Source organism: Mesocricetus auratus, unplaced genomic scaffold, assembly GCF_017639785.1.
Source record: "Mesocricetus auratus isolate SY011 unplaced genomic scaffold, BCM_Maur_2.0 Super-Scaffold_100676, whole genome shotgun sequence".
NCBI lineage: Eukaryota > Metazoa > Chordata > Mammalia > Rodentia > Cricetidae > Mesocricetus > Mesocricetus auratus.
The window spans coordinates 58,092,368-58,118,657 of NW_024429266.1; the positions used below are offsets into that span (position 1 = coordinate 58,092,368).

A 26,290-nucleotide genomic window follows, 5' to 3' on the forward strand; every position below is an offset into this window, starting at 1 on the left:
GGGACTTTATAGGCAGTTTTCAACTTGGCTAACTTGTTCAACCTCTTTAGTTGACCTCAAACAGAGCCCTGAATTTCCATGCCAGAGATGTCAGCACAGCACTCAGTGGCCTGTCACAGAGGCCCCAGTCTCAGTCCCTGCTTCTTTGTGGCTCAGATGATGGTCCTAACAGCATCCTCCTTCCCTTTTCTGATGCGGGGTGGAGGCCTGTGTGGCAGCGGCTGAGCTGCCTGTCTCTTTAAGAGAGAGAGAGGAAGGGAGGGGAAGAGGTGGGGAGAGGGAGAGAAGTCAATCAGGAAGTGTGACTTAACTGAGAGCCTGAGCTCTGCTGTCCTGGGTACCCACTGCTCTGAGAGAGGCAAGAAAGAAACCTCAGGCCCAGGGCTAGCTTTGCTGCATGTGGATGCTGGAGGCCCATGACTACCAGGATGTTCTAGGCACTGCCCACGATTGACTTCAAGGCCTGAAATCCCTGGGGATGCCACCCAGTCCCACAAGTCTGCATTCCCCTGCAGCTGAGCTAGGAGATGGGGTGAGTGCACCGCAGCCAGCGGCTGAAGAGGAGCATGGCATGGGGGGGGGTCAGGTGGACAGCTTCAAGGAAACAGCTGAATCCCCCCTCCCTATGTCTTTCTTGTGTCTACCGGGAACCTGGTGATGTCCTGCACTCCCTCTGAAATAAACACTCTCAGAGGCCAGGCCAGGGGCAGGGAGGATTATGGCCCTGGGGAGAGCCACCATTGGCCAACAAGGTTCCCCCCTTGGGTTCTGCTTCCCAACATGCTGACACAAAGCTGGGGTTCAGCTTTGGGTGCCCCTACTGACCTCTGCTTGGGATCTCTTCCCTGAGACCCAAAATAGTGAGGAGAGGCTTCCAGAACATCTGGAAAGCAGCCGTAGGGAAGGTGACAACGGAAAGGGCTTAAAAGGCTGAGACTGGTGGCCTTTGATGGGGCTGAGAATCAAACGGCACCAAGGGGGCCTCTCATCCGCCCACCCTTCTCTTCCGGTGTAGCTCAGCTCCTGAACTTGCCCCAGACAGAAAGCATAACACACACTCGCCAGGGAGAGTCTGCCTGATTCTGGGCCACTCTGAGTGCAAGTAAGTAAGTACGTCTGCCACAGAAGAGCCCCAAGGAGGATGGGAGTCTGTGAGCAGGCTGGTGTTGACTCACTACACATTCTGGGAGACAAGAATGCAGAGGTGATCCAGATGTGCCAGAGTCCAGAACTGTGTGGCCCACCTGGAACTCTCTTCTGTGCGTCTCGCTGCCCATCTGCCCGATTTCACCTGTGCTTTGCCCTAACACCAGGGTTTGGTTGAGAACCAGCCTAGGTAGAGTTATGAAGGTGATACAGTCCGGTGCTCCCAGCTCCCAAGGCTAGGACCTTGACCTCCATTTCAGTACACCTTGCCTGAGCCTCACATTAGGCTGACTCCACCACATGGAGAACCGTGGGCAACTCATTCCCTTTGCCTTCAGAAGGTCTCGCCTTACTTTTGCATAATGCCAACGTGAGTGTGTTGTCTGACACTCGGGTGTGACTACTGATCTCTTCCAGTGGCTTCTGGCTCAAAAGCTCATGTTCTCCAGAGTTTGCATCTTTAAATCAGACTCCCAGCTGGGACCTAGCTCACTCAGTCTGTAGAGTGCTTGCCCTAGCACGCATGAAGCTGTGGGTTCGATCCCGGGACAGCACCTACCTAGTTTAACAGGGAATGACGGTACACAAGTACAATTCAAGCATTTGGGAGGTAGATGCAGAAGTTCAAGACCCTCTTCAGTACCACTGAAGGTACCTGGGCTGGCTACTCTGTCTTTAAAAAAAAATAGAGAGAGAGTGGGCTCAAAATTGAGCCATCTGGTTTGAGACCCAGTGAGATGCTGGAGCAGGAAGAGGCCCTGCCTAAAGCAACTTTATTTCAAAACATTGAAGGGGTGGTGGCCTTTCTTGTGCTCCTGCCCCTGGGCATCCCAAAAGGCTGGCTCTGGCCCTATTTTGCACATAGACAGTGAATGTAACTTCTCAGGCTATACCAGTTGCGGCTATACTTTGTGGAACCAGTTGCTTTAGAGGAACCAAGTTTTTGGAGGGAACAGGATGAGAGCAAAGATGGGGAGCAGAGCTGTGGACAGTTTCAGATCTTCCCCAGACCTCTTGAGGCTGTGTGTGTGTGTGTGTGTGTGTGTGTGTGTGTGTGTGTGTGTGTGTGTGTGTGTGTGTGTGTGTGTATGTGTGTGTGATGGTCTTAAATCCTCCATCACTTACTCCTCCCTTCTCTCCCTCTGATCCTTTCTCCTTGGCTGTCTCTCCTTCTGGAAAAGCACTGGCCAAGGTCTGGCTGCCTACTGGGCAGCTATTAGCTCCCAGCAGTAGGAAGTTAGGGGCCATACAAGCAGAGGAGGGGTGGCGGTAGGGGCTCCGGGCTCGTGTTGCAATCCTGGAGATTTGTGGCAGTGTGACTGGCTCTGCCTGACCCTGGCTGACCCAGGGCCCTTCCTCCCGCACTGTGTCTGCTTCCTGGGACAATCCCAGGCCTGGATGCCAAAACTCTGAGTCCCCAGTTCCCAGAAGAGGTGATACAGAAAGGTTTGTCCCCCTAGACTGGCCTACCTCTGAAGGGTGCTGGAAGGGATCTGGGGCACAGGGCAGAAAGAAGTCCCCATGGGTATAACAGATGCAAGCTTGGGACCCAGTCTTGTTTCTTTGGAAGGAAGTTACCTAACCTTCGTTTACCACCATTTCCCCAGCTCCCTTGCCTATGCCATGGCCACATGGAGTCAGGCACAGGACCTTGGGGCCCCCACACGGTTGGTTGTTTTGTTTTCCCAGGTGGGAAGTAGCCAAGCCTGGGAGATGCAGAGTACAGCTAATTACCTATGGCACACTGATGACCTGCTAGGGCAGGGGGCCACTGCCAGTGTGTACAAGGCCCGAAACAAGGTAATAGCCCTAGAACTAGCCCTCCATTGGGCATTAAGACGCTATGTAGCTGTGTACGGGCCCCAGGGCTCTGTTCTGTCTACCCTGATGAGAAAGGGCTCATAGGTTTGGGCTGATGTGTGGGCTGCTGGAAAAAAAATGCCTTGGAATGGCACCTCTGTCCGAGACATGTTGGGACTAGAGGACAAGGCAAAGGGAAGGTGACAGTGAGTGGGATCTAGGAACAGCAGGGCTGGGAGGCCGGGCCTGTCTGGGTTTGTCCTACAGTGGCTGCTGTGTCACAGTACACTCCGTGCTCAGGAACTCAAGGCGGGGTAGTCCTTACCTATGGCAGAATGAGCAGTACCAAGTCAACCCTTGTGGGATATCAAGTGTGTTACCTCCAAGGGCTTCTCCAGCACCCTGAGTAGGGGAAGGGGTTGCAGCTGTGAACCCATCCAGCCACCCCCTACCCCCACGCCCCATCTCCGTCCACCCCCATCTCCTCTGGGGCTGGGAAGAGGCTAAAGAGAGGGGAAGGTGGCAGGTCCCTGGCAGGGGTGGGACCACTGTGGTCCCTGTGTTGATCCCACACCCTGTGCCCACACACACACCAGAAATCTGGGGAGGTGGTTGCTGTAAAGGTCTTCAACTCAGCCAGCTACCGGCGGCCCCCCGAGGTGCAAGTGAGGGAGTTTGAGGTGCTGCGGAAGCTGGATCACCAGAATGTCGTCAAGCTGTTCGCTGTGGAGGAAACGGTGGGTCCTCAGCTTGGTCAGCAAAGGATGCTCTTGATCTTGGCCTTCGTGGTCTAGGGATGGGCAAGTCAGGCTCATTGGCGGTCCAGAGACACGGGTGTGTGTGGAGGGGCTTGATAAGGGAGCCCAAGGGTGTGGAATCAGTGCCTCATCAGGGAGGGTTTCTCTGGAAAGGTAGCCTTGGGTTCCTGTGTCTGGGATGGGTTTGACGAACAGCAAGCAGGCCAGGCAAGAAGCTGCACCTAATGAATGAGGGCACTAGGAAAGCAACCTCCCGCCCGGGCGGAAGTGGGAAGTACCCTCCTCCCCACGCTTCCTTCTGTCCCGTGCACAGGGAGGCGGCCGGCAGAAGGTGATAGTGATGGAGTACTGCTCCAGCGGGAGCCTGCTGAGTGTGCTGGAAGACCCTGAGAACACATTCGGGCTCCCTGAGGAGGAGTTCCTGGTGGTCCTACGCTGTGTGGGTGAGCCATACCCCGCCCCCAGGCCTAGGCCCTCCACACCACCAGCAAAGTCCAGGATGAGTGTGGTGTTCTGAAACAGGCAGCCCAGTGGGCCTGAGGCAAAGGGATGGGCCAGAAGGACCCACGGGACTGATTCAGCTCCAAGCTGTAGGAAGAGAATTCTAAAAAGATTGTTTGCCGGTGTTGAAGGTAGCATCATTTGCAATAGTCAACAGACAAGACAGCCTATCAGAGTTAGGTACCTGCAGGCGGTGGAGTATGCTATACAGGGCAGGGAATTCTAACTCTCAAGGCAGTGTGGATGGAACTGAAGAGCACTGTGCTTGGGGATCAGCCAGCCATGCAAAGGCAACACCACACTTCAGACTAGGGCACAGCTCCCTGGGGGAGTCGAGCTGCGGGAGACAGAGGCAGATGCCGTGCAGGGCTGCAAATGTCCAGCAGGGAATGCAGTTAGATAGGTGTGGACTCCCCTGGGGAGGGGGAGAAGGTGATGTTTGCATGACCATGTCAAAGTGCTTAAAGCCACCAAGCTGTGTGCTTAAAAACAGTTCAATTGAAGGGCCTGGTTGGTTACTCCCTGCACCGGGGAAGCTGAGGCAGGCTGATCAGGAATTCCAGGGTAGCCTGGGCTACGCAGTGAAACATATCCAAAACCAAAAATTTTCAACGATAAACTTTGTGAGGTATATTCTACCACAAATACATAATAAGATGGAGAAGGTGTGCCCTGGGCTCTCCACAAAGTCCAAATGAGTTATATTATGATGTCTTTGGGACCCCTTCCTTTTATTTATTCAAGGAAAATAGATTAATGTGTATGCGTGTTTTGCCTACGTGAACGTGTGTGCACCGTGTGCGTGCCTGGTACCCTCGGAGGTCAGAAGAGGGTTTCAGATCTCCTGGACCTGGAGCTACAGATGCTGTGAGGCACACAGTGTGGGCGCTGGGAACTGAGCTCGGGTCCTCAGGAGAGTGGCAAGTTCTCTTAGCTGAGCCTTCTCTCTACCCCACTTAAAAGGGATTACATGAGTTTTCCTTTATGTGTATGCGTGTTTTGCCCGCACATGTCTGTGCATCGCATGTGTGACTGGTGCCTGCAGAGGCCAGAGGAGGGTGTTGGATCTCCTGGAGCTGGAGTTCTAGTTGTGTGCTGGGAATTGAACCAGGGTCATCTGAAAGACCAGTCAGTGCTCTTAACCGATGATGCATTTCTCCAGCCCCTTCTCAGTCCTGTGGGCCTCTCTGTTCTGCGGTTTTCCCTGTGCCCCTGAGTTCCCGGTGTGTGGCAGCTCCCTGCCTATTTAGATGCAAGCACAGACTCATCATCAGGACAAACCTCAGACGTTAGACTGAGCGGTCCCTAGCTGAGCCAAGCTAGTAGAGCTCTGTGTGTCTGCAGTGGCTGGCATGAACCACCTGCGGGAGAACGGCATCGTCCACCGGGACATCAAGCCTGGGAACATCATGCGCCTGGTCGGGGAGGAGGGGCAGAGCATCTATAAGCTGTCTGACTTCGGGGCCGCTCGGAAGCTGGACGATGAGGAGAAGTTTGTCTCTGTCTATGGCACAGAGGAATACCTGGTAAGTGACGTGCTGGGGACCCTCTGCCCCAAGCTGATGGCCCCTTGCTTGGTGTCTCCCTAAGAGTCCCCTACTCTCTGCCTTTCTCCCACAGCACCCTGACATGTATGAGCGGGCCGTGCTTCGCAAACCCCAGCAAAAGGCGTTTGGGGTGACTGTGGATCTCTGGAGTATTGGGGTGACCCTGTACCATGCAGCCACCGGTAGTCTGCCCTTCATCCCCTTTGGTGGGCCCCGGCGCAACAAGGAGATCATGTACGGTGGGCTATGGGGCAGGGAATGAAGGGGACAGGCCCTGGATTCTTCCTGGCAGATAACTGGCCCTTCCCCCACTGGGTCCTTGACTCTTCCGAGCCACTGCTAATCAGACTAGAAGTGCAGCCTTGCTCGCCTGGCTTGGTAGAGAACACCCATACCCCTTCATGTTAGTTCAGCGTTCCCTCTAACCCTGGCCCGTTCATACCCCACCACATCTCCACGAAGGCTCCAGGAGGCTTACAACGTTACAGAGCCTGCTGGGGTGAAGTTGGGGCTGGTACCCAGGCCCAGGGTCTTCCTAGTGTCTCTCACTGACTGATAGGCGGAGCTCAAAGCAGGGACTGCCAGGATGTACTGCCCACAACAAAGGAGACGTAGTTGCGTCAAACCACCGAAATGAGGGGCCCCGCAATACAAGGATGTTACTGATGCTGTGTAGGAAAAAAGGACAAGTCTTGGGACAAGTTCCCAAGGTTCTAGCTAGAGGGCAGTTGGGGAAACATCTGCTGGACCTAGTGTCAAGGGTTCATTACACATAAATACTGGGAAAGAAAAGCAGAAGTTTACATTGCTGTAGGTAGTGGGCAGTTGAGAGGAGAGGGCTTTGGGGTTGCAGGGAAGCCCAGCAGAAGGGATTGTGACAGCGCTGGTGGCAGCTCATGGTCTGCAGAGGTATAGAGAAGCCGAGCTCGAAAGGCCTTGGAGGTCAGAGGTGCTGGGGTCTGAGTCACGCCTCAGCATATGCTCAGGGATATGAAATGGTTCTTGGTTGGTTTCCTCGGAGCTTCTCTTCCTTTCTCCAAGATCTTGTAATGCATGGAAGACATCTCAGAGTGTTTCTCTTATCAGTGTGTCATCGGGAAGGTTGGTGCTTGTACCCTTGGTCCTGGGGCAAGCTGTATAGAACCAACGTGAGGGTTAGGGACAAGGGGGATGTGCTGTAAGGGAAGGATAGACTGGGGGAGGAGTCAAAAGAGCGAGGAGACCATGTTTGACACCGTGCTCAGCATGGCACAGATGTGGAGGTGGCCGGACTTGGTATAGCCATGGTGGCAGTGAGGGGGCCTCCGCTACAGCAAGCAGCTTGACTGGGCAGAGGTGAGCTCACAGGTAGAGCCAGGATGCCCCAATTTCACCTTCCAGCCTGCCTCACATGGCTGGGTGACACGGCCTGTGCTGTGTGCGGAGTTTGTTGTGTCTGAACGTGTGGCGGATGAGAGGGAAAGTGTGACAGATGGGCGGCGGGGAGGTGTGGTTCTAGTGGCCTGATTCTCCCCCACTGCAGGTACAGAATCACCACAGAGAAGCCAAGCGGGGCCATTTCAGGGACTCAGAGGCAGGAAAACGGGCCCCTGGAGTGGAGCTATAGCCTCCCCATCACCTGCAGACTGTCCATGTAAGTGAGAAGGGCAGACTCTGGAATCTAAGCGGGGCTCACGTCTCTCTGTTAAGTCAGGACTTCCAGGCTATCTATGAACAGAGCACCGGGGCCCTCCACTTCTCTGTAGCCTGGGAAGTTCCATTCGGATGCTGGGCCCTAGCTCTGACAGTTTTCGTGTTTTGCGTGTGTGTAGGGGGCTGCAGAACCAGTTGGTGCCCATCCTGGCCAACATCCTGGAGGCAGAGCAGGCTAAGTGCTGGGGCTTCGACCAGTTCTTTGCAGAGACCAGCGACATCCTGCAGCGAATTGTCATCCATGTCTTCTCCCTGCCCCAGGCGGTCCTGCACCATGTCTACATCCATGCCCACAACACGTGAGTGCCAACAGCAGAGAAAGGGACTAAGACCACCCCCACCCCCGCCTGTCTAAGCAGCAGTGTGGGTCCAGGGAAGCCTCTCCCAAAACACATTTGGAAAAAGGACTATTTCCACCAAGTTCAAGTCAAGCAGACCTCCCTTTTGCGTCCTACATTCCGTACTCTTTATGGTGCTATCCCGGCTTACCAGTCTCAGGGGTGGGCACTGCATTTCCTGGGTTCAGGACTTGTTTTTCACAGAACCCTGCCACTCACTGAATTCTGGGTCTTTGCTGTTGGAGACAGGACCTTCTGTGTGGCCCAGCTGACCTCTAGCTCTATGCTCGCTCCTCATCCCTCCAAGAGCTGGGATTGCTGGCATGTGCCCCAAACACCAGGGTCACTGTATGGGATCAGGAGAATTGCAATGAGGGTACAGCTGGATTGGACACAGAGGCAGAGGCTTAGGCGTCGGAACCTCTGGGTCCACTTCGCATTCTGCATGAGCTCTGCCTTTGGCCTCTCTGATGAAAAAGCTACCCCCGCCCCCGAGCCCTACCCCCCCAAAGCTGAGCCCTCCCCACGGTGCGTCCCGACACCTCCCTCCTCCCGTGTGTCTAGGATTGCCATCTTCTTGGAGGCTGTGTATGAGCAGACCAACGTGCCCCCGAAACACCAGGAGTACCTCTTTGAGGGCCACCCTTGTGTCCTTGAGTCGAGCCTCTCAGTGCAGCACATCGCCCCCACAACTGCCAGCAGCCCCCTGGTTCTGTTCAGCATGGCCAGCGACACCCCCAAGGGCCTGACCTTCAGGGACCGTGAGTAGGGCCATCTGGGCCGAATCTTTTATACCTGAGACACTCGCCTCCAGAACGCTTAGATTTACAACCCAGGGCATGGCCCGTTTTCTTAGTAAGTGTTTCCCTGTCCCACACGGTAGAAGCGAATCGAGCTGTCATGTGACTTGAGCTGGTGACTAGACTTTCCTGGCTTTCCCCAGGTCCTCCAACAGAGATGGGGCACTTGGAGCCCTTATGGCCTCAACAGTCTTTGTGATTGGTGGGGATACTTTGGGTAGCTGGGACTGCTGGAGAGAAGGGCAGGTGGGCCAAGACCCATAGCTTTTTTCTTTCATTAATTTCTAGAAATATTCCCTCTCGTTTGGATTATGCTTAGTCCTCCTATGAGTGAGGGAGGGGGCTTTAAACTTGCAAGAGAATAGAGTCTAGTAGCGGGTCTACTGGCTGGAGAGGCAGGGCCTTGAGCTCTAGGGTGTAGTTCTCAAAGATGACCACACGATGGCAGTAAAGACCCGGGATGTCGAAGACCCGCTGGGTCAAAAGGCCACCGAAAGAGTTGGGAAGCTTTAGATGGGAGAATAGCAGTGAGGGGTGACTGGGAGCTGGGAACGAGGAAAGATGGCCTCAGGGCTGACCCAGTCCATAGAAGCAGACCCCTCAGACAGGATCTTTGTCTGCAGCTGCTCTGGACGTCCCAAAGTTCGTCCCCAAGGTGGACCTACAGTCAGATTACAACACCGCTAAGGTGAGGGGCAGCCCGCAGGCGGCAGGCGGGGGTTTGACACAGGGGAAGGCCAGGCCTGGCCTGCCCATCTGTGTGTTTCAGGGCGTGCTGGGCGCTGGCTACCAGGCCCTGTGGCTGGCGCGGGTCCTGCTGGATGGGCAAGCCTTGATGCTCCGAGGGTTACACTGGGTCCTGTGAGTACTGTGGTGGGTGGAGGGGGCCAGAGCACACCCGTCCCGACCCCCTCTGTCCCTGCCTAAGGCCATGCGCCCTGGTCACGGTGTCTCACACAGGGAGATACTTCACAGCATGTGCCAGCAGACCCTGGAGGTCACGCAGACAGCCCTCCTCTTCCTCAGCAGTGGCCTGGGCATTGAAAGGTGGGTGTTCCACCTAGGCCAGCTGTGGCCCCTCAGCTGCCCTCTCTGCTCCTCACCCCTGCGATGAGTCGGCCTTCCCCCAGCCAGAGTTCCCACCTCCTGTGGCCTTCGCGCTCTCATCCCGGCCTTGGACGCCTAGCTTCCCAGTTAGTGCCCAGCCTCCTCGGCTTAGTCCTTCCTCCTTCTGGGAGAGACCCTCGTGGGCTGCAGGGCAGTCCCTTACCTCGGGAAGGGCAGCCTCTGACCCCCAAAAGGGTAGTATCTTCTCGTGCCCCAGGAAGAGCAGCCCCCCTACACCAGGTAGGGCCGGAACTCACCAGGGCTTTGAATGATTGAAACACTCATTCTATGCCAAGCCCCAGTGACGGAAATCCAGACTGCCTCAGCCTCCACAGCTTCACTCCTGTTTCCCCAGGGTCTCCCACTCTGGGGCTTCTGAGGAGGAAAAGGTCCGGGAGGGAAGGAGGAAGCTACGCTAGTGAAGGGGGGTGGAGAGAGAGAAAACAAAGGCAGCCCCGCCGGCCAGCGTGCTGTTGAGAAGCACACATAGCCTGAACCCCGAAAGGTGGAGGACAAGGTGCCGGGAGATGGGCAGCCCAGGGAAGCCTTGCCACCGAGCGGTGACAACGTTTCTGAAGCCCCCCCCCCCACGCCCAGCCGCAATAACCTGAGCCTTTCCCTTGGAAGTGCAGGGAGTTTCCCAGGGTGGGCTGGATCTCTGTATGAGCCCAGGGCCAGCAGAGACTGGTGACCGATGGCAGGGTGGGGGCTGGGGATAAAGAGAAGAAGGGTGTTTCCAGATGACGGGACTGGAGCCCATTGTGGCTGAGTCCCTTTGGATGGTGACTCAGGGTGGAAGCCCTCGGAGCATTCCTGTTGGACGTCCTCTGGCTAGTCTCCTGCAGGGCACAAAGTGGGATCTAAGGGTGGGTGCAGCCTCTGCCCCACAGAAGGACCTGCGATGCCCTGGTGCAGTCCGTCCTTCCTTGGCACATGCCAACGGCTCTCCCGGGATAGGGAGCCAAGGCACCAAGGTTTGGGGCTCAGAAAACCTAAGTTGGTGGGAATGGAAGGGAGTGAAGTCCGGGAGAGAGGTGGACAGGGAAGGCATGGAGGCCCGGAAGGTCCCTTTAGAGAAACGTTGGTACCAAGAAGACGGACCACAGTGACCATTTGTGGGTTCTCAGTCTGGGCAGAGATGTATGCAGGAAGGTGTCGGGCATCTGTCTGCCCCTTGCCCTAGACTGATAGGTTGTAGGTGACAGGTGTTGGCTAACCAGATTTTCCACTCTGGCTCCAAAGTTCTTTGACCAGGAGCGTCAGGTGTGTGTTGGAGAGCGGAGAGCAGAGGGGCCCACATAGAGCCAGAGGCCAGGTGTGATCTCTTTCCTGACTTGCAGGGGACCACAGGCCATCAGTACCTTTCCCTTCCCGGGCCTCTGCCAATATCTGAAGCCTCCCAGTCGAGCGCTTTGCAATCCCGGACATGCTCAGACCTGCAGGTTCTGTTAAGGGCTGGTAGCAGAGTATTAGCTCCTTCCCCCCTGCCCATCCTGTGCTTCCTTGGCAAGGCGGCCTTCCTGGCTTTTGTCCTGAAGGTCTCTGGCTGGAGGAATAGCTAGACATCAGGACATCAGCTGAGGTTTCCCCCCTCCCCAGTCCCTAACAATATACATTTACTCCTCGACAAGTCAGCGGTCACACACGGGATAACTGCTGTGTACTGAATGAACCCTGCAGGGCCCTGGAGCTCTCTAGTGGGTAAAGCATACAGCACCCCCCCACCCCCGCCGCCCGCCTTCGTGGGGCCTTGGTTGACTCCTGAGACTCTCTGGTCACCTCCTCCAACCTTCCGTGACTCATTCTGCGACCCATGCAAAAAGATGCAGCCTGCTCTCTTCATTGTTAGCATGTAAAGACTAATACAGCTGACCATGGTGGCATATGTCTTTAATCCCAGCACTTAGGAGACAGAGGCAGCAGCATCTCTGTGAGTTCGAGGTCAGCTTGGTCTATATAACAGACAAGTTCCAGGACAGCCAGGACTTCGTAGAAAGACCCTACCGAGAGAGAGAGAGACAGAGAGAGAGACAGAGAGAGAGAGAGACAGAGAGAGAGAGACAGAGAGAGAGACAGAAAGACAGAGAGACAGAGAGACAGACAGAGACAGAGAGACACAGAGAGAGAGAGAATATGCTAATGTCTGTAATGTCTGAGAAAAGGGAAGTAGACACTAGGTCCCACCCCTAGCCAAAAGCTCTTTGCGATTGATACCTGCCAGCAAAGCGAAAATCGGTTTTCTGCAATGGAGTAGCACCGGGTACAGCCACCACTCCCCAGCGGGCTCCAAATAGTTGGTCAACACGAAATGACCTCTATGGTTGTTGTCTTTGTGTTATGGGGGGATATGACTATTTTTCACTTTGTTTTAACATTTGTCTTATTGGTTGTTTGTTTGTTTTTTTTTGTTTGTTTCTGTGTTGTTGTCTTTTAAGAGGGAAAAAGAACATGGAGTTGAATGGGTAGGGCTATAGGGAAGATCTGATTTGGGGGAGGGGACAAATATGATTAAATATGTTGTATGAGAAAAATTTAAAAAGAGTATTGCTGGTAGGAGAAAGTCAGTCGCTGGTCACCACACTGCACGTCTGTGTCCCTCCACCATTCTCTGAGACTGTAACTGTCACCAGCAGGCTGTTCTCAGTTGGTGGGTCCCCTGCCATCACCGTATTCCCACCCTCTGTACCCATCGTCATAACTGTCCTTCGGTTTCTTTTTACAGCTTGTTTTGTCCAAACTGGGAACCAGGCCAGGGCCACATTTTGTTTCTGGTAGTTTTGTTCCTTGAGGCTTTTGTTTTGTTTTGTTTTTTTTTTAGTTCTTCTCCTCCTTTGCTTTCCTGCCACTGGCTTATTGGAGGCTCTGGGTCATTGTCCCACCCACAGGCTCATAGAACTTGTTCTCGTTGTCATTTGACGTCTTCTTCCTCCCAGGCATCTTTGGTACGTTAGGGGTTCCTCGGACTGTTGGAGTCAAGTTAAACATTTTGTGTTAGGACACACCACAGACCGTGTGTGATACTATCTGTGCACACACCACAGGTAGTGGTCCTGTGATTCCTTTACTATGTAGGTGCATTTTTCCTGCAAAAGAACCAGGGCAGCGCAACTTTGTCACTTTGCAAATGTCCACCTTTTGATCATTCTTAGTGGAGTTCAGTGTCAATCACTTCACTGGGATGCTAATATCCCAAGTCCTGGACTACTATGGGACGGTGCCCTCACATTAATGTGCTATTGGTTCTCAAGAAATACAATTTCTACTTGGAAGAATTTCATTCTATTTAGTTGTAGAACTTTCTAGCAAGGAGTCTACAAATAGCTACCTTTGCACTGTAGACTTGTGCGTTGAGGGAGTTTCAGTCTATTTCGACTTTTATTCTTTGCAGTGTCCAACAGTAACATCACAACCTTGGTGTGCTGGGTAGGGCCCACGTCAGTTGGTTCCCTCTGTCTCAAACTCTAAACTCCCTCTGAAAGCCAACAAGACTTTCACAAAGAGGCTGTGCCCAGTGTGTGGGTTCAGAGCCCTCTGTCCCTTCACCTGCCTCCTGAGCCCTATCATGGCCTTACCCTCACTTCCCTCTAGGCTCAGCAGTGGGGCTGGGATGCCCGACTTCCAGGAACTAAAGGAGGCCATGGAGCTGAGGTCCAGGCTGCAGACTGTGAGTGAGCCAGGGGCAGAGCTTTATAGGAATAAGAGGTGGGGTTTGGGGGTCCTGCAGCTTGCCCAGCATAGCCCTGAGTTCAGGACCCCACAGAAGTCTCTCTTTTGGCCCCACAGTTTTCAGAGGTCCTCTCTAGATGTTCCCATAATGTCACAGAAATCCAAGTGAGCCTGAGCTGCCTGGGCAGAGAGTTTCTGAAGAACCAGAATCAGATCCACGATGACAGCCGAAGGTCTGTGGGATTTCCTCCGTCTGTGTGATGAGGCTGGGGTCGAGGGTGGGGACTGCAAGTCGGCCCAAAGGCTCAGAAGCTTTCTCGGAGTCAGCCTGATTGCTGCTCTCTTCTGGGGAATCCAGGGAAGAGCCAGGCCCTCCCTGAGACCAGCCCCAGGAGTGAGGCCCTGGGTCCAGCCCTGACTGGGAGCTTGAATAACAAGGGTGGGGCCACAGCAGGTGCGGGAGATCTCAGCTTCATTTCTGGGTGTGTCTGTTCTCCATCAAACACCAGTGCCGCTGATGCCTGTCGTGATGGGAGGGCTCACTCTGTGAGGTTCCTTTCCTAAGTCACAACCCATAAATGACAGGTGGGCTTCAGATCAGAGTCACCCGCCTCCAAAGCTTACAACTGAAAGGAGTCTACAGCCTGGGGTGTATCATGGTGGCAGAACACTCCAGGTTCAACTTCCAGCACCACATGATAGATAGATAGGTAGATAGATAGATAGATAGATAGATAGATAGATAGATAGATAGATAGATAGATAGATGATAGATAAATCATATAGGCTTAAAACCTGTGGGGGGAAAGCCAGGCAGTGGTGGCACACACCTTTAATTCTAGCACCTGGGAGGCAGAGGCAAGAGAATCTCTGTGAGATGGAGGCCGGCCTGGTCTACAGGAGAGTTCCAGAACAGTCAGGACTAGAGAAACCCTGCTTCCAAAAATTTATTATTTTGTGTGTATGGGTTTTGTTGCATGAGCACGACATACATGCAGTGCCACCTGAGGCCAGAAGAGGGCATCAGTTCACCTGGGACTGGAGCTGTAGATGGTTGTGAGTCATGGGTCGGGTGCAGGAATCAAACCCAGGTCCTGTGTGAGAGCAAGTACTCTGAACCACTCACCGGTCTTTCCAGCTCCCAGGCTGCAGCTTTTAAAGAATCCTATTACTGTTTTCACAAACTTAAAAATGCCGGCCCGCACCTGCAGAATGCAGAGCCTCCCTTGTTCCTCTGCGACCATGGCAGATGCGGTCTCTACAGATCCCGTGTCCCATGTCCTCAATTCTGATTCAAACAGTTTTGAAAATGGCAGGCCTTTCTTAGCTGGTTCCTCACGGAACCTAGTCTAAAATGAATAAAGCTTGCGTGCTGTCTCATCTATGGTGAAGTTTTTTTTCTGAGACAAGGTCTCGCTGTGTAACTGCGGCTGGCCTGGAACTTACTGTGGAGACGTACAGAGACTCACCTGCCTCTGTTTCATGAGTATGTGAGATTGAAGGTGTGCCCAGCTCTCTGGGTGGATTCCACAAACCCTCCGTGTGCACTGAGGTTTCTGGATTCACAAGGAATTCCAAGCTCACAAACGTGAAGCCAGGGCTCTAGACGCCTCTCAGTCAATCTCCTCCCCTCAGGCTGCCCAAGCCCTGGCAAGGAGCTCAGAAGTACCTGAGGTGGTGGTCAGCTAGAAACCTCTGGGAAGGAAGTGGAGCCGAACAGGCCTGAGGGAGAGGAAGCAGGTCCCTGAAGGAAGCAGCTGTATCCAAACCCCAGGTTGACAAGGACCCTTGAAAGGACTCCTCCCATCCCATCCCCCTGCCTCAGGGGGACCACGGGCTCATTACTGCTTTAGGTAGAACTGTTGACTCATTAAGTTCCTCCAACAGAACAGCTATATAAGAATATGGAGAAGGGAAGGAGGGAGAGACAGGGAGAGAGACAGGTCTGGGATAGAGAAGGGGGAGCTTGATCCAAATAAGCTTAAATACGGGCTGGGTTCCCGCGCTCCCAGATCACACCCCACCCTGCTCTGTGGCAGGGAGACGGCTCCCTCCTACCCTACCACTGTGATGTTTGAGTCTTCCTGCTTCCTGCCCACAGCATCCAGAAGATTCAGTGTTGTTTGGACAAGATGCACTTCATCTACAAACAGTTCAAGAAATCTAGGATGAGGCCAGGTGAGCTTTGGAGAGAGCCGACTGCCAGGAGCCCTCCTTCCCGTCTCCCTTCCATCTCCCCAGCTTGGCTGGAGGCTCACTGAGTGTATAATGCTACCCGGAGCCAGGGGGCAGCTGCCTTCAGGCAGGAGAGTCCCTGCCTGCATGTTGCCTGTAGGCTACTGAGAGGCATTGTGCTGTTATGAGAAGATTTTAGCTGTCGTGGATGCAGGATACAGTGAGCAGGAGCTTGGGCAATGTGGAAAGGGGCCTGGGGAAGAACCCCTTACCTTGTCAGGGCACTCTAAGAAGTGTTTTCCCCGTCTGCTGTGTCTTTCGTGTGTGTGTGTGTGTGTGTGTGTGTGTGTGTGTGTGTGATTGCGAGCTCATCTTCTGCATGCATGTATCTTTTTTTCTTTTTTCTTTTTTCTTTTTTTTTTTTTTTTTTTTTGGTTTTTACAAGACAGGGTTTCTCTGTATTGTTTTGGAGGCTGTTGGTCCAGCCTGGCCTCTGCCTACCGAGTGCTGGGATTAAAGGCATATACCACCACCGCCCGGCCAGCATGCATGTATCTTGTGTATGTATGTTTACCTGTTGTAGAGGTCAGACATTCAGGCATTGATACTAAACAGCATCTTCTTCTTCTTCTTCTTCTTCTTCTTCTTCTTCTTCTTCTTCTTCTTCTTCTTCTTCTTCTCCTTCTTCCATTTGCTCTGCACTTTATATTTTGAGGTAGGGTCTCGTATTGAACTTGGAGCTCACCAATTTGTCTAATGTAGCTAACCAGCTTGCTCTGGGAGTCACCTGTCTCCACCTGCCTAGCACTGGGGTCACAAGTGGCCACTGTGCCTGCCCAGAGTTTCCGTGGGCGCTGAGGATCTGAACTCTAGTTTCCGCACTGCACAGTAGCACTTCACTCACAGGCCCATGGCCCCAGCCCCTCCACCGTGTCTTTGGACCACCCAAGGACCCAGTTTGTCTGAGAATGGCGGACCAAAAGAAATTCCCATTAGAGTTCCTGGACTGGGCGATTTTTCATATTATCTTCAAATGCCCACAAAAGACCTTCTGGGTGGAGACAGTGCTTCACAAGGTTGTCTGAATTGGATGAGGGTGGAGTAGGCTTGAACCTGGGGAGGGGTGGGAATGGAGTTAATTGGGGAAGCCTGGGAATAAAAGCCCCAGTTAGCTAGGGAGCTAACATGCCAGAGCTCACTCTCTGACCCCACCCTATCCTGCAAATATTCCCATATCTGCCTCATTGCCTAGTGCTCTTCTGGCCCCAGGATAATCTGTAACACGTATAACACACTATTAGGAGAGCCATAACATCTAGCCATATGTGTAATTTAAGTTTTCTCACAGTCAAATTAAAAAGAAAACACAGGTGAAATTAATTTAGTATATTTTATCTTATTCAATATATCCTAAAGTCATTTTGGCATATACTCAATATAAAACAAACCACTAAAGAGATGTTTTATGCTCCCTTTCAAAATCCCATGTGTATTTTATACTTTATATCTGTCTAGAAGACAAGTGTTCAATAAGTGTGGTAAGTCTTAACAAAATTGTAAAGTTGTTTTTAGCAGGAAAAAAGAGCATTTCACCCTGCTTCAGTTTTAAATTTTACATTTAGTACATTCCATTAAAAATCCAGTCACCTTGGCCACATGTCAGGTGCTCTTTAGCCATCTGTATTCGGTGGTCATCAATGAGGACTTGGGGATCTACAGAATGCGGGCTCTCTCCTTTGGGGCCTTCATCTTCCTCAGAGGGGATGGGGAAGGCAAGCCTTCCTGTCCCTGGGGACAGTGGGACCTGGGGCTCAGCCAAGGTCTGGTACCCAGCTGGCCACTGCTGTGGTTTCAGGAGAGGCAGGAAGGTTGTCTACCTCCATGTCTGGGACTCCGCCAGCCTAACAGCAAAGCTTTAAAGTGGTGCCTTGACATTAGACCAACCCAAGGACTCCATTGTCTTCCGGTTATTTAGTGCTCATAAAACTATGCATGACCAAGTGTGGTGGTGCATGCCTTTGATCCCAGCCTCAAAAGGCTGAGACAGGTAGATATCTGTGAGTTTGAAAACAGTCTGGTGTACACAGTGAGTTCCAGGCCAGCCAGGGCTGTGTAGAGAGACCCTGTCTTAAACACAAAGAAGCAGACAAGCAACAGCAACTCTCCGTTCATCTCAGCTTTCCTTATTTCCTTATTGGGAAACTGAGGCACAGAAAGGCTCACTAGCTCAATTATTCTGGGTCCAGCTTCTTTAACCACCCATTTCACAGCCTCAAGAGTCCCATATTTACTGTATTTTCAGAGTACGTTATTATGAATAGAACAGCTGCCGGCATGATGGAGGGTCGCAGGATGCCATTCTGGAAGACTGCTTGGCACTCTTCAGACACTCTCTGTGACCCACATAGGCTTCCCTGTGTGTACATGAGACACACAACTACCTCTGAAGCAAGTCACTTGTACACAGCTGCCTGCTAGAAGGAGGAAGCGCTGGGATGTGTCAAGTGTCCTGGTCTCCACAAGTGCAGGCTCCTTTACTGGGGTGATGGGATGGGAAAGTGGAAGGGCAAACCCGCATCTTGGGGCTCCCACTGCTCTGGAGACCCATCCCCTCAAAGTCTCGCCTCAGTTCATCAGCTTTCCGGTCTTTGGGTGGTAGCCTAGGTTCAGGCAAGGACACATCTACCAAAGTTGTTTCCTCTGAAAAAAGTTGCTGGGCAGAGAGGAAGAGCTATGAGGTGGTGGCCTACCTGTGAGTAACCCAGGGATGGAGCCAATCAGCTGCCCCCTAGAAAGCATTGTGGCTGCAGGACCGCGGCGGCATCCCATGAGGACCATTCACCCAGCATTCCCACCTGCAGCATTTCCCAGCTCCCAATGTGTACACACACACACACACACACACACACACACACACACACACACTAGACACATGCACACACATGTAGACAAACACAGACACATACACACATGCACGCAACACATGCACACATATACACACATGCAGACACACGCAGACACATACACACATGCACATTCACACACGCGCACACACACATGTGCACACATACACACATGCATGCAACACATGCACACACATATACACATACACACATGCACATTCACATGTATTCACACTTGCGTGTACACACATGCATGCACACGCATGTGCACACATACACACACACACACACATGCCCACCCAGCAGGTCTGCCTTTCTCTGGAGCCCCATAGCATTTCTCCTCAGCTCCTTTGTCCCTAAATCATAGTCATCCAGTCACTATAATGATGTTGTCATAGTTACGTGATACTCCACTTCCTCAGCCCCTCCTGGCTCCCCTAGGCTTGAGATCCCATAAAATAGCCACCACCCTAGGCTGTCTTCATGTGTTTCATTTGCTTTGTTGACTAGTTGAGTGATGACATCATCCCCATCTGTTTCCTTCAGGACTCAGCTACAATGAGGAGCAGATCCACAAGCTGGATAAGTGAGTGGGCTGTTCCCTGGCAGGCAGGTGGGCAGGAGGGCCAGGTCATGGGGTAGAGCAAGTCTTCATTCCAGGCGGGACATACTGCAGCGCTTTGACCCTTGGCTGTGGCGGGGCAAAGGGGATAAAGATCCAAGTCAGGGTGTATATATATGGTCAGGGGAGGGACACGAACAGTTGAGTCAGGCTTCATACAGTCAACCTTGATGTAACTAACTGGCTTTCCTCCCGTTGTGAACAAGTTTGTAGGATTTTCTCTTGAATTATTCTCGCTGACCGACTTCTTTCTGCTCACTGCTTTTGAGCTTGGCCTGGGCCTGCCTGGCTTCTCATCAACACCTTTCCTGGACACCCGCATCTTCCACCAGGCCCCCTGCTCTGGTGGATGGTGGGGGATTTTTCTTTTTTTTACCCCAGATCTATAGTACCTCTGACTCCTGCACTCACACACACGCACACTCACACACGTGCACACTCACATGCACACACGTGCACACACATGCACACTCACCCACACATGCATGCACACACGTACACTCACGCACACGCATACATGCACACTCACCCACACATGCATGCACACTCACCCACACACACACTCACAAGCTTTCCGTAACTGTACATCCTTCCTTCTCCAGGGATCAAGTTGAGAGGGTATGCATTCATGGACCACAATATCGGCCTCCCCTGTCTCCTTATTGGAACATGTGGCTTCCCTGGCCTCTGAGCTCTATGATCTGAGTGTGTGGCCATCCTCTCTTCCCGACAAGCTTCCTTGCTGAGGGCTGAGGGGCTGGTGTTTGTGACAGGTAGTGGTGGAGGGACTCTGTCTGCGTGCAGGTGGCTCTGGCTGCTCACCTCTAGGGCATGGGCTCTCTGTCCTTCCAGGGTGAATTTTAGCCATGTAGCCAAGAGGCTGCTGCAGGTGTTCCAGGAGGAGTGCGTGCAGAAGTATCAGACGTCTCTGGTCACACATGGCAAGCGGATAAGGTAAGCAGCCTGGCCCTTCCTTCCTCCGAGCTCATGGAGCCGGGACTGGGCCAGCCCTTCCAGACCTCAGAGGACCCCCGTCTCTGTGGGACCTGAGTAGGAAAGGTGCTCGTGAGAAGTGAAAAAAGGTGTGGGCCAGGAGGTTTGCTGGGTGACTTCACAAATGTGCCTGCTTGGTTCCACAGCGTTTACACAGCAAATATCACCACCTTTCAGATGAGGTGACCGAGGCTCCAAGAGCTGGTCTCTTCCTAATGCCACACAGCTAATAAATAGCAGACTGGGGACTAGAGCGTGGGTAGCGGTGCCCCTAAAATCTGGGTTTTACGTGCTGTCCCTGTCTGGTGTGGTAGACTCTCCTCTCTAGGGAGAACAGCAGCTTCCCTAGGGAGAAGGAGAAACAGGTGGACTTCAACGGCAGGGAGGCAGGGCCAGGCATCGCCCGCTAGCATGCCCTCTATCACACTATTCTGGAGTTTGGGGCTCCTTTTTCAAGCCCCCATGTTCCCCAGCTGCGTGTTCCTGGGGCCCCTGAGAAGAAAGGACCACTTTCTGTGTGCTGTGAGGCCTTGTCTTGCATTCCTCCCGCCCTCGCATTAGCATACGAAGGCTGGGAGGCCCCAGCACACTGATATGAAGGGCCAGGCAGGTCTTAGATATTGGTTTAAGGCCATTCCTGATGACCCTAGTGTGTATTCTGAACCGAGAACCAGCTGTTGGTTTAATGGGCCTGGGACTCTGTGCAATGGGGAATGTCCCCGCGTGCCCTCTGATTAGAGATTAGAATTTGCAAGTCTTGCCCTTACTTTGTTACGGAAATGGAAGCACATAAATGCTCTAGTGTGGGCTGCTATTCCTCACAGAAGTGTGCCAGCCTGGGCTGTCATCTGTCTCTCATGCCTTACCTGGCTCTATGCTGGCCATAACCACTTAAGTGATCCAGCTACATCCGCATGAGTGTTGATACTGATCCCTGCCCCTGCTCTATTGGGATCCTCTCAGCACAGCAGGTGAGAGACCCCCAGAAGGACAGAGTCACAGGGGGAGCTCGATGCTTAGGACCCCTGGTGAGCTGACACCAACTGGAGAGTCCCAGCAGTGGAGAGCATGGCCCGCTCTGATCTCCATTTCTCTTAAGGCAGGTGCAGAAGGCTCAGAACCACCTACACCTCATTGGCCGATCGGTGACTGCCTGTAGCACAGAAGCCCGGGAAGCCCAAGACAACCTGAGCAAGGTGTGGGCGCTTTGGGGGCACTGGGGGCTGCCGAGGGGAGCAGGCATTTGGATCACTACTGCCAATGGGCAGAGCAGCCTTGGCCAACTCAGAGATGCCCATGAGGGTTGGAGGTCTCTGACCTACAGATGTGCCCTGAGATAAGAACATTGCTAGGGATTTCAGACTGAAAGCCGCGGTGAGCGAGGGCTCCGGCTGCTGGGACATCTCCCGCCGGTTTTGTGCAGCCTGCAGGACCTAGGCTGCTCCTGGGAGGTTGTGTGAGCTCTCCTTGGCCTTCTGAGTCACTTTCGGCCAAGCAGCTGCCCAGCTGTCCACTAGGAATACAGAGTGGGCCCATCTAGGAGAGAGAGCTGCACGTGGATCCCAGCATGTCATGTGGGCAACCTCGGAGACTGTCCAGGAGTGGACTCTATCCCAAATTGTGGCTCAGATTGTGTCATGAGAGGTTTAGGTTAGAGCCAAAGGGGAGCTTGGTGGGCTGAATTATTCAGTTGAGTACAAATGAGGGAAGGCAGTGTCACCAGTAGGACACTCCCAGATGGGAAGGAACTACATGTTGACAATGCTGGATAGTTCCAGGGCCTCTAGGGAGACTGTGGGGGCAGGTGTGTCACCCTTCCTCAGCACGCCCCCTACCCAGCCATGCGTGAGCTGACAGCTCCTTCCTGACTAACGCATGGCTTGCCTTCAGATCCTTGATCGGCTTCTTCTGGACAGAGCACCAGAGCCTCAGACCTCACCACACCCTGTGGCTCCCCATCCAAGTTCTGACCCGGAGGACCTGGTCTGCCAGTGAGTGCTGGAGAGCTGGGGAGGAGGGTGCTGAGGTGAACACTGCGGTCTTCATCTCATGCCGGGCCAGGCCAAAGGCCGCTCCATGGCCTCTGCAAGGGGGGGCTCTGGGACAAGTGACTGGGCCTCAGCCACCCCTTCTTCTTCCCGGGACAGCATGCAGGAACTTTGTGACGATATGAAGCTGTTGGCCTTTGATCTCCAGGAAAACAACCGCCTCATCGAGCGGTGAGCATCTCCTATGTCTGAAGAAGGCTGTGTCCTTCCTGCTGCCAAGGCTTTGAGGGTGGCGGGGGGGGGGGGGAGCATGTGTGCGGCATGCAGGATCCAAGGCACTTGCTGATTCTCTGAACAACCACACAGGAGTGTAAGGCCTCATCCGCAAGTGGGGCGTCGTCTTGAGGAGGTATAGCCTTTGCCTATAGGCTTTGAAGCTAGCTTCAGTACATCAGAATGGGGCTTGGGGCCTGGGCCAAGTTCTGCACTGAATATGGGCACTGTGCCTAAGGCTTCCTTACTTGCCTAAGGAACCTTCCAGGTGTCCTTGGAGTGGATGCCACTGCATGTCTCACCCTGAAACCACAGCACAGACAAACTGACATTTTTGTCCAAAGCCTATGTGTCCCGCCCCATGGGCTCCATCCTTCCCACCTTCTCTCACAGTGCCCAGGCACGTCTCTAGCTAGCACCCCCTCCTGGACGCGTGGGGACCAGCAGCAGGGCCCAGGCACTGGGATGCTAGGCACGATTAAGGCGCACGCCTTTAATCCCAGCACTCGGGAGGCAGAGGCAGGCGGATCTCTGTGAGTTCGAGGCCAGCCTGGACTACCAAGCGAGTTCCAGGACAGCCTCCAAAGCTACAGAGAAACCCTGTCTCGAAAAACCAAAAAAAAAAAAAAAAAAAAAAAAAAGAGTCACAAAGGAAATGTGGGGTGGACATGCGCACCAGGATTGCCGACTGCTCGGATAACTCAGAGCACATTCACAGAGCAGCTCTGCTCTGTAGCAGTCCCGCTTTAGAAAGCATGCTGTTGTTTGCTTGTTTCTTTGTTTGAGACAGGGTCTCTTTATGTAGCCCTGGCTGTTCGGGAACTTGCTCGCTATGTAGGCCCCGCTGGTCTCACACTCACAGAGATCTGCCTGCCTCTGCCTCCCGAATGCTGGGATTAAAGACATGCACTACTATGCCTGGTTTGGTGTGGGGTTTTTGAAACCTCAAAGCCCACCCCCAGTGACACACCTCCTCCGACAAGGCCACACCGTCTAGTCCTCGGATAGTTTCAGCCACTGGAGACTGAGCAAGCGTTCAGACATACGGGCTTCTGGAGCTTTCTCTTTCAGACCACGGCAGCGTGCTCCTGTGGGGTCAGGAAGTAGGGCAACTGGGAGCAGAGCCTGTGGCTTGTCCTTGGGGCTCTGGAGGGTTCCTGGATGGGGGAGGCATCCGCTCCCAGTTCTGCTCCAGCTGGAGGAGACTCCAACCCCCCATCCCGCAGCTTCCATCCTCTTTAGCAGGAAGTTCTAATCTTTAGTGCCCACATAAATCTTTCTTGGGGTGATTTACAGTCTATTTACAAATATCTCAGAACTGTGTTGGAGTGAATTTGCACTTCCTCATTCAGACCTGCAGCCAAAGAGCCCAGGGAACCAATCTGAGCCTCCAAGAGCATCTTCATGTGGCAACAGTGGCGCTTCTAAAAGTACAGGGTCTGGGGATTGCTCCAGAGACCCTGAATGAGGCCTGGGAGAGGGGCCTTTTAAGTTTTTCAGGTGATCCCAACATGCACAGATAAAAACCAGAAAGTGGTATCTGGGGACAAGGGTACCACAGGGGGACAACTGAGGACCTGATGGCTGAGTGTTCCTGAACATTGATGGCCCTGGGGCACCATCTGCAGGCTTCTTCAACAGGTGGGCCAAGTTGACCTGTGCTTTTTCTTACAGGTTACAGAGACTTCCATCAGCGCCAGATGTCTGAGCTCCATGGGGGGCCATTAGCATCAGTCATACAGTACCCCTGCACCATGAGACAGAATACAGGGCAAGGTCTGGCCCCATCTCACCAGCCTACCTCCATCAAGGCCACTGGCCAAAAAGCTAGCATTACTTTGGCTGCCTGTCCTCTTGGGAAGCAGTTGGGACAGGGCTTCCTAGCCATCCTGGAGAGTACGCATAGGAGAACATGCAGCTACCACTGCCTCATCCAGAACTGTTCCTCGTTACCCAGGCCTGGAGGTCTGAACTCAGGAGGGCCTTGGGAAGGGGCTGAGCCCTCCCACTGCTCTGAACTCCCGGGGATCAGCAGGCTCTCAGGGGGTTCTCTGGGGTGCTGGAGTAGAGAACTTAATCGGCAAGACTTCCCATTGCCTGCTACTTCCTGAGTGTCCCCATCCCTGCTCCCAGGCAACCCACAAACTGCCCCTTTGTGCTTTATCTGGAGGAAACTGCGGTTGAGAAGGTGGGTGGTTAAGGCCAGCTGCTGGCGCTTTGGGGACCCTTGGTGCTGAGAAACAGCTGGTCAGTATCTACAACAGGCAGCCGTGCCATCTGGACAGATGGAAAGCAGAGTCCTAAGGAGACAGCAGGCCTACACCTTCGGAAATGGAATAAATGGACCACCTTTTCTCTTTCCCCGATATCATGGAAGGGATGGGAACGCTCCCTCCCAGGTCTGGGTGGGGACCTCTCAGGAGATGCATTGGGAAATGGAACAGAGAGCTCATTTCCTGGTCCCTGCCTTTCCTTCAGCCGGCTCTGGCTTTAGGAATGGATTCAGAGAAGATGGCCTCTCCCTAAGAGATCTCCATTTCCTTCCCCGGTCATTTAGTGGCCACATAAGGAGCCTGGACCTGGGAGAGAAAGTTTGGCTTTTCTTTTCTAAGGCGCCCACCATCTACGCACTTGCCATTCCCCCAATCCTTACCACTGTCCACAATCTACAGTGTCTAAGATGTTTGAGGACCACCATAGGGCTTTCCTTTACTTAGCCTAGAAACTAGAGGGGCACCTGGGTAAAACACTCCAATTTGTGCAAAGTGCTTACAAACTCAGTCTCTCTTGTCCAGCTTTCCTTAAGCCAGTAGGGCAAGGAGAGGCAGGTGGATAGGAAGCCCCACTGTGCACTTTGGAGCATGGAGACAGTCAGTGAAAGTCTCCCCATCCGTGGAGGGTGCTCTCCCTAAATGACCCAGCAGGGCCAGAAGTGGGGAAGGCAGAGTCCTAGATGTGATGTCTGCAGTAAGAGCCACCCAGGGAGAGAAGCCAGAGCCTAACTGCTTAGATCAGTTCTGTTCTGCATGTATGCTCTCTGAGCTGCAGCACCAGGCCACTTGTAGCATGCTCTCCAGGGGTGAATTCAGGCCAGCTTCTGCTCACCAGTGCCCCAACAGGGAAGTCCCACAGTGAGGTTTTTCCTGGCAGCTCAGAACCCACTGTTTGGTGGAGTTCAGTAAAAGAGCCAGGGGATCCCTCAGGGCCAAATGCAGATGTGTGGGAGGTACCAGCCCAGAGTCTGATCTGAGCATGCCCACAAGCTGAGGAACAGCCCCAGAGGCTTCACTCCATGATGGCTGCTGATGTGGTTTCTAGTTCCATTTCAGAAGAGTGTAAGTGGCCACAGCCCAGTTCATCGGGTGGGGTGTGAGAATGCCAGGCTCCTGCCAGGTACTGGAGCTACCAGGGTGACAAGGACACTCTGACTGGCACTAAGGAGCTGGGCTCTGGGGAAGGCAGGCAGATGGCAGAATTTCATCGTCCTTCAGCAGGTGTTGTCATGGGAATGCACAGCTCAGGTGTAGCAGGAGTCACCCTCCTCGCAGGGCAGGGTGGCTAGAGCAGGCTGGGGGCATGTCACTTGGGAGTGGGCGACCCCAAAGTGGAGCCCTCGTGAGCAGGCGAGGGGCTCGGGATGTGTGGGGCAGAGGAAAGCACAGGCCTGTATTTCTGCGTTCCTGAGCAATAGGCTCAAGTAGGAAGTTTGGAAAGGGAGGAGCCAGCCCCAAAGGTCAGAACTGGGCCACGGGCTTTGTTTTAAGGAGCCAGACAGGTTTTTAAGTCAAGTCCAACTGGTATTAAAAGGTACCATTCTTAGTGCCAGCGTGGAGGGCAGAAAGTTGTGGTACAAGTAGACTGGAGATTTCCATAAAGCGTGAGTGTTCCCTGAACTCCCTCAAGTCCTACCCCGATGGCTCTGAGGTCCCTGTGACAGTGGCCACAGGTCTCAGGGGGACTGAGGGGCTCAGATCCTTGCAG

General features: G+C 53.4%; 1 protein-coding gene across 12 annotated transcripts; it reads left to right on the forward strand.

Moving 5' to 3' along the window:
- Positions 1-298: 298 nt before the first annotated feature.
- Positions 299-24,668, forward strand: Ikbke (inhibitor of nuclear factor kappa B kinase subunit epsilon). Of its 12 annotated transcripts, none has more exons than XM_021232863.2 (22): positions 299-532; positions 1,016-1,106; positions 2,836-2,946; positions 3,543-3,683; positions 4,018-4,147; positions 5,550-5,731; positions 5,826-5,986; positions 7,275-7,385; positions 7,564-7,743; positions 8,347-8,543; positions 9,206-9,270; positions 9,352-9,443; positions 9,543-9,629; positions 13,278-13,353; positions 13,473-13,588; positions 15,457-15,533; positions 18,980-19,019; positions 19,908-20,009; positions 21,148-21,244; positions 21,939-22,039; positions 22,196-22,267; positions 23,984-24,668. In XM_021232863.2, the coding sequence occupies exons 3-22, from the start codon at positions 2,860-2,862 to the stop codon at positions 24,015-24,017; spliced, it is 2,148 nt and encodes a 715-aa protein (XP_021088522.1). In that variant the 5' UTR covers positions 299-532; positions 1,016-1,106; positions 2,836-2,859; the 3' UTR covers positions 24,018-24,668. The 12 variants fall into 12 exon arrangements, 10 of the variants coding, with proteins under 10 accessions (XP_021088522.1, XP_021088521.1, XP_040594088.1 ...); XM_021232862.2 differs by having other exon boundaries at positions 1,016-1,102; XM_040738154.1 differs by lacking the exon at positions 3,543-3,683 and having other exon boundaries at positions 1,016-1,102.
- Positions 24,669-26,290: the final 1,622 nt, after the last annotated feature.

Coding starts and splice junctions, on each gene's coding strand:
- Ikbke (XM_005079851.4), top strand. CDS start 479: ATGCCACCCAGTCCCACAAGTCTGCATTCCCCTGCAGCTGAGCTAGGA. Junction 5,732..5,825: donor ATGGCACAGAGGAATACCTG/GTAAGTGACGTG, acceptor TTTCTCCCACAG/CACCCTGACATGTATGAGCG. Junction 19,020..19,907: donor CAGATCCACAAGCTGGATAA/GTGAGTGGGCTG, acceptor CTGTCCTTCCAG/GGTGAATTTTAGCCATGTAG.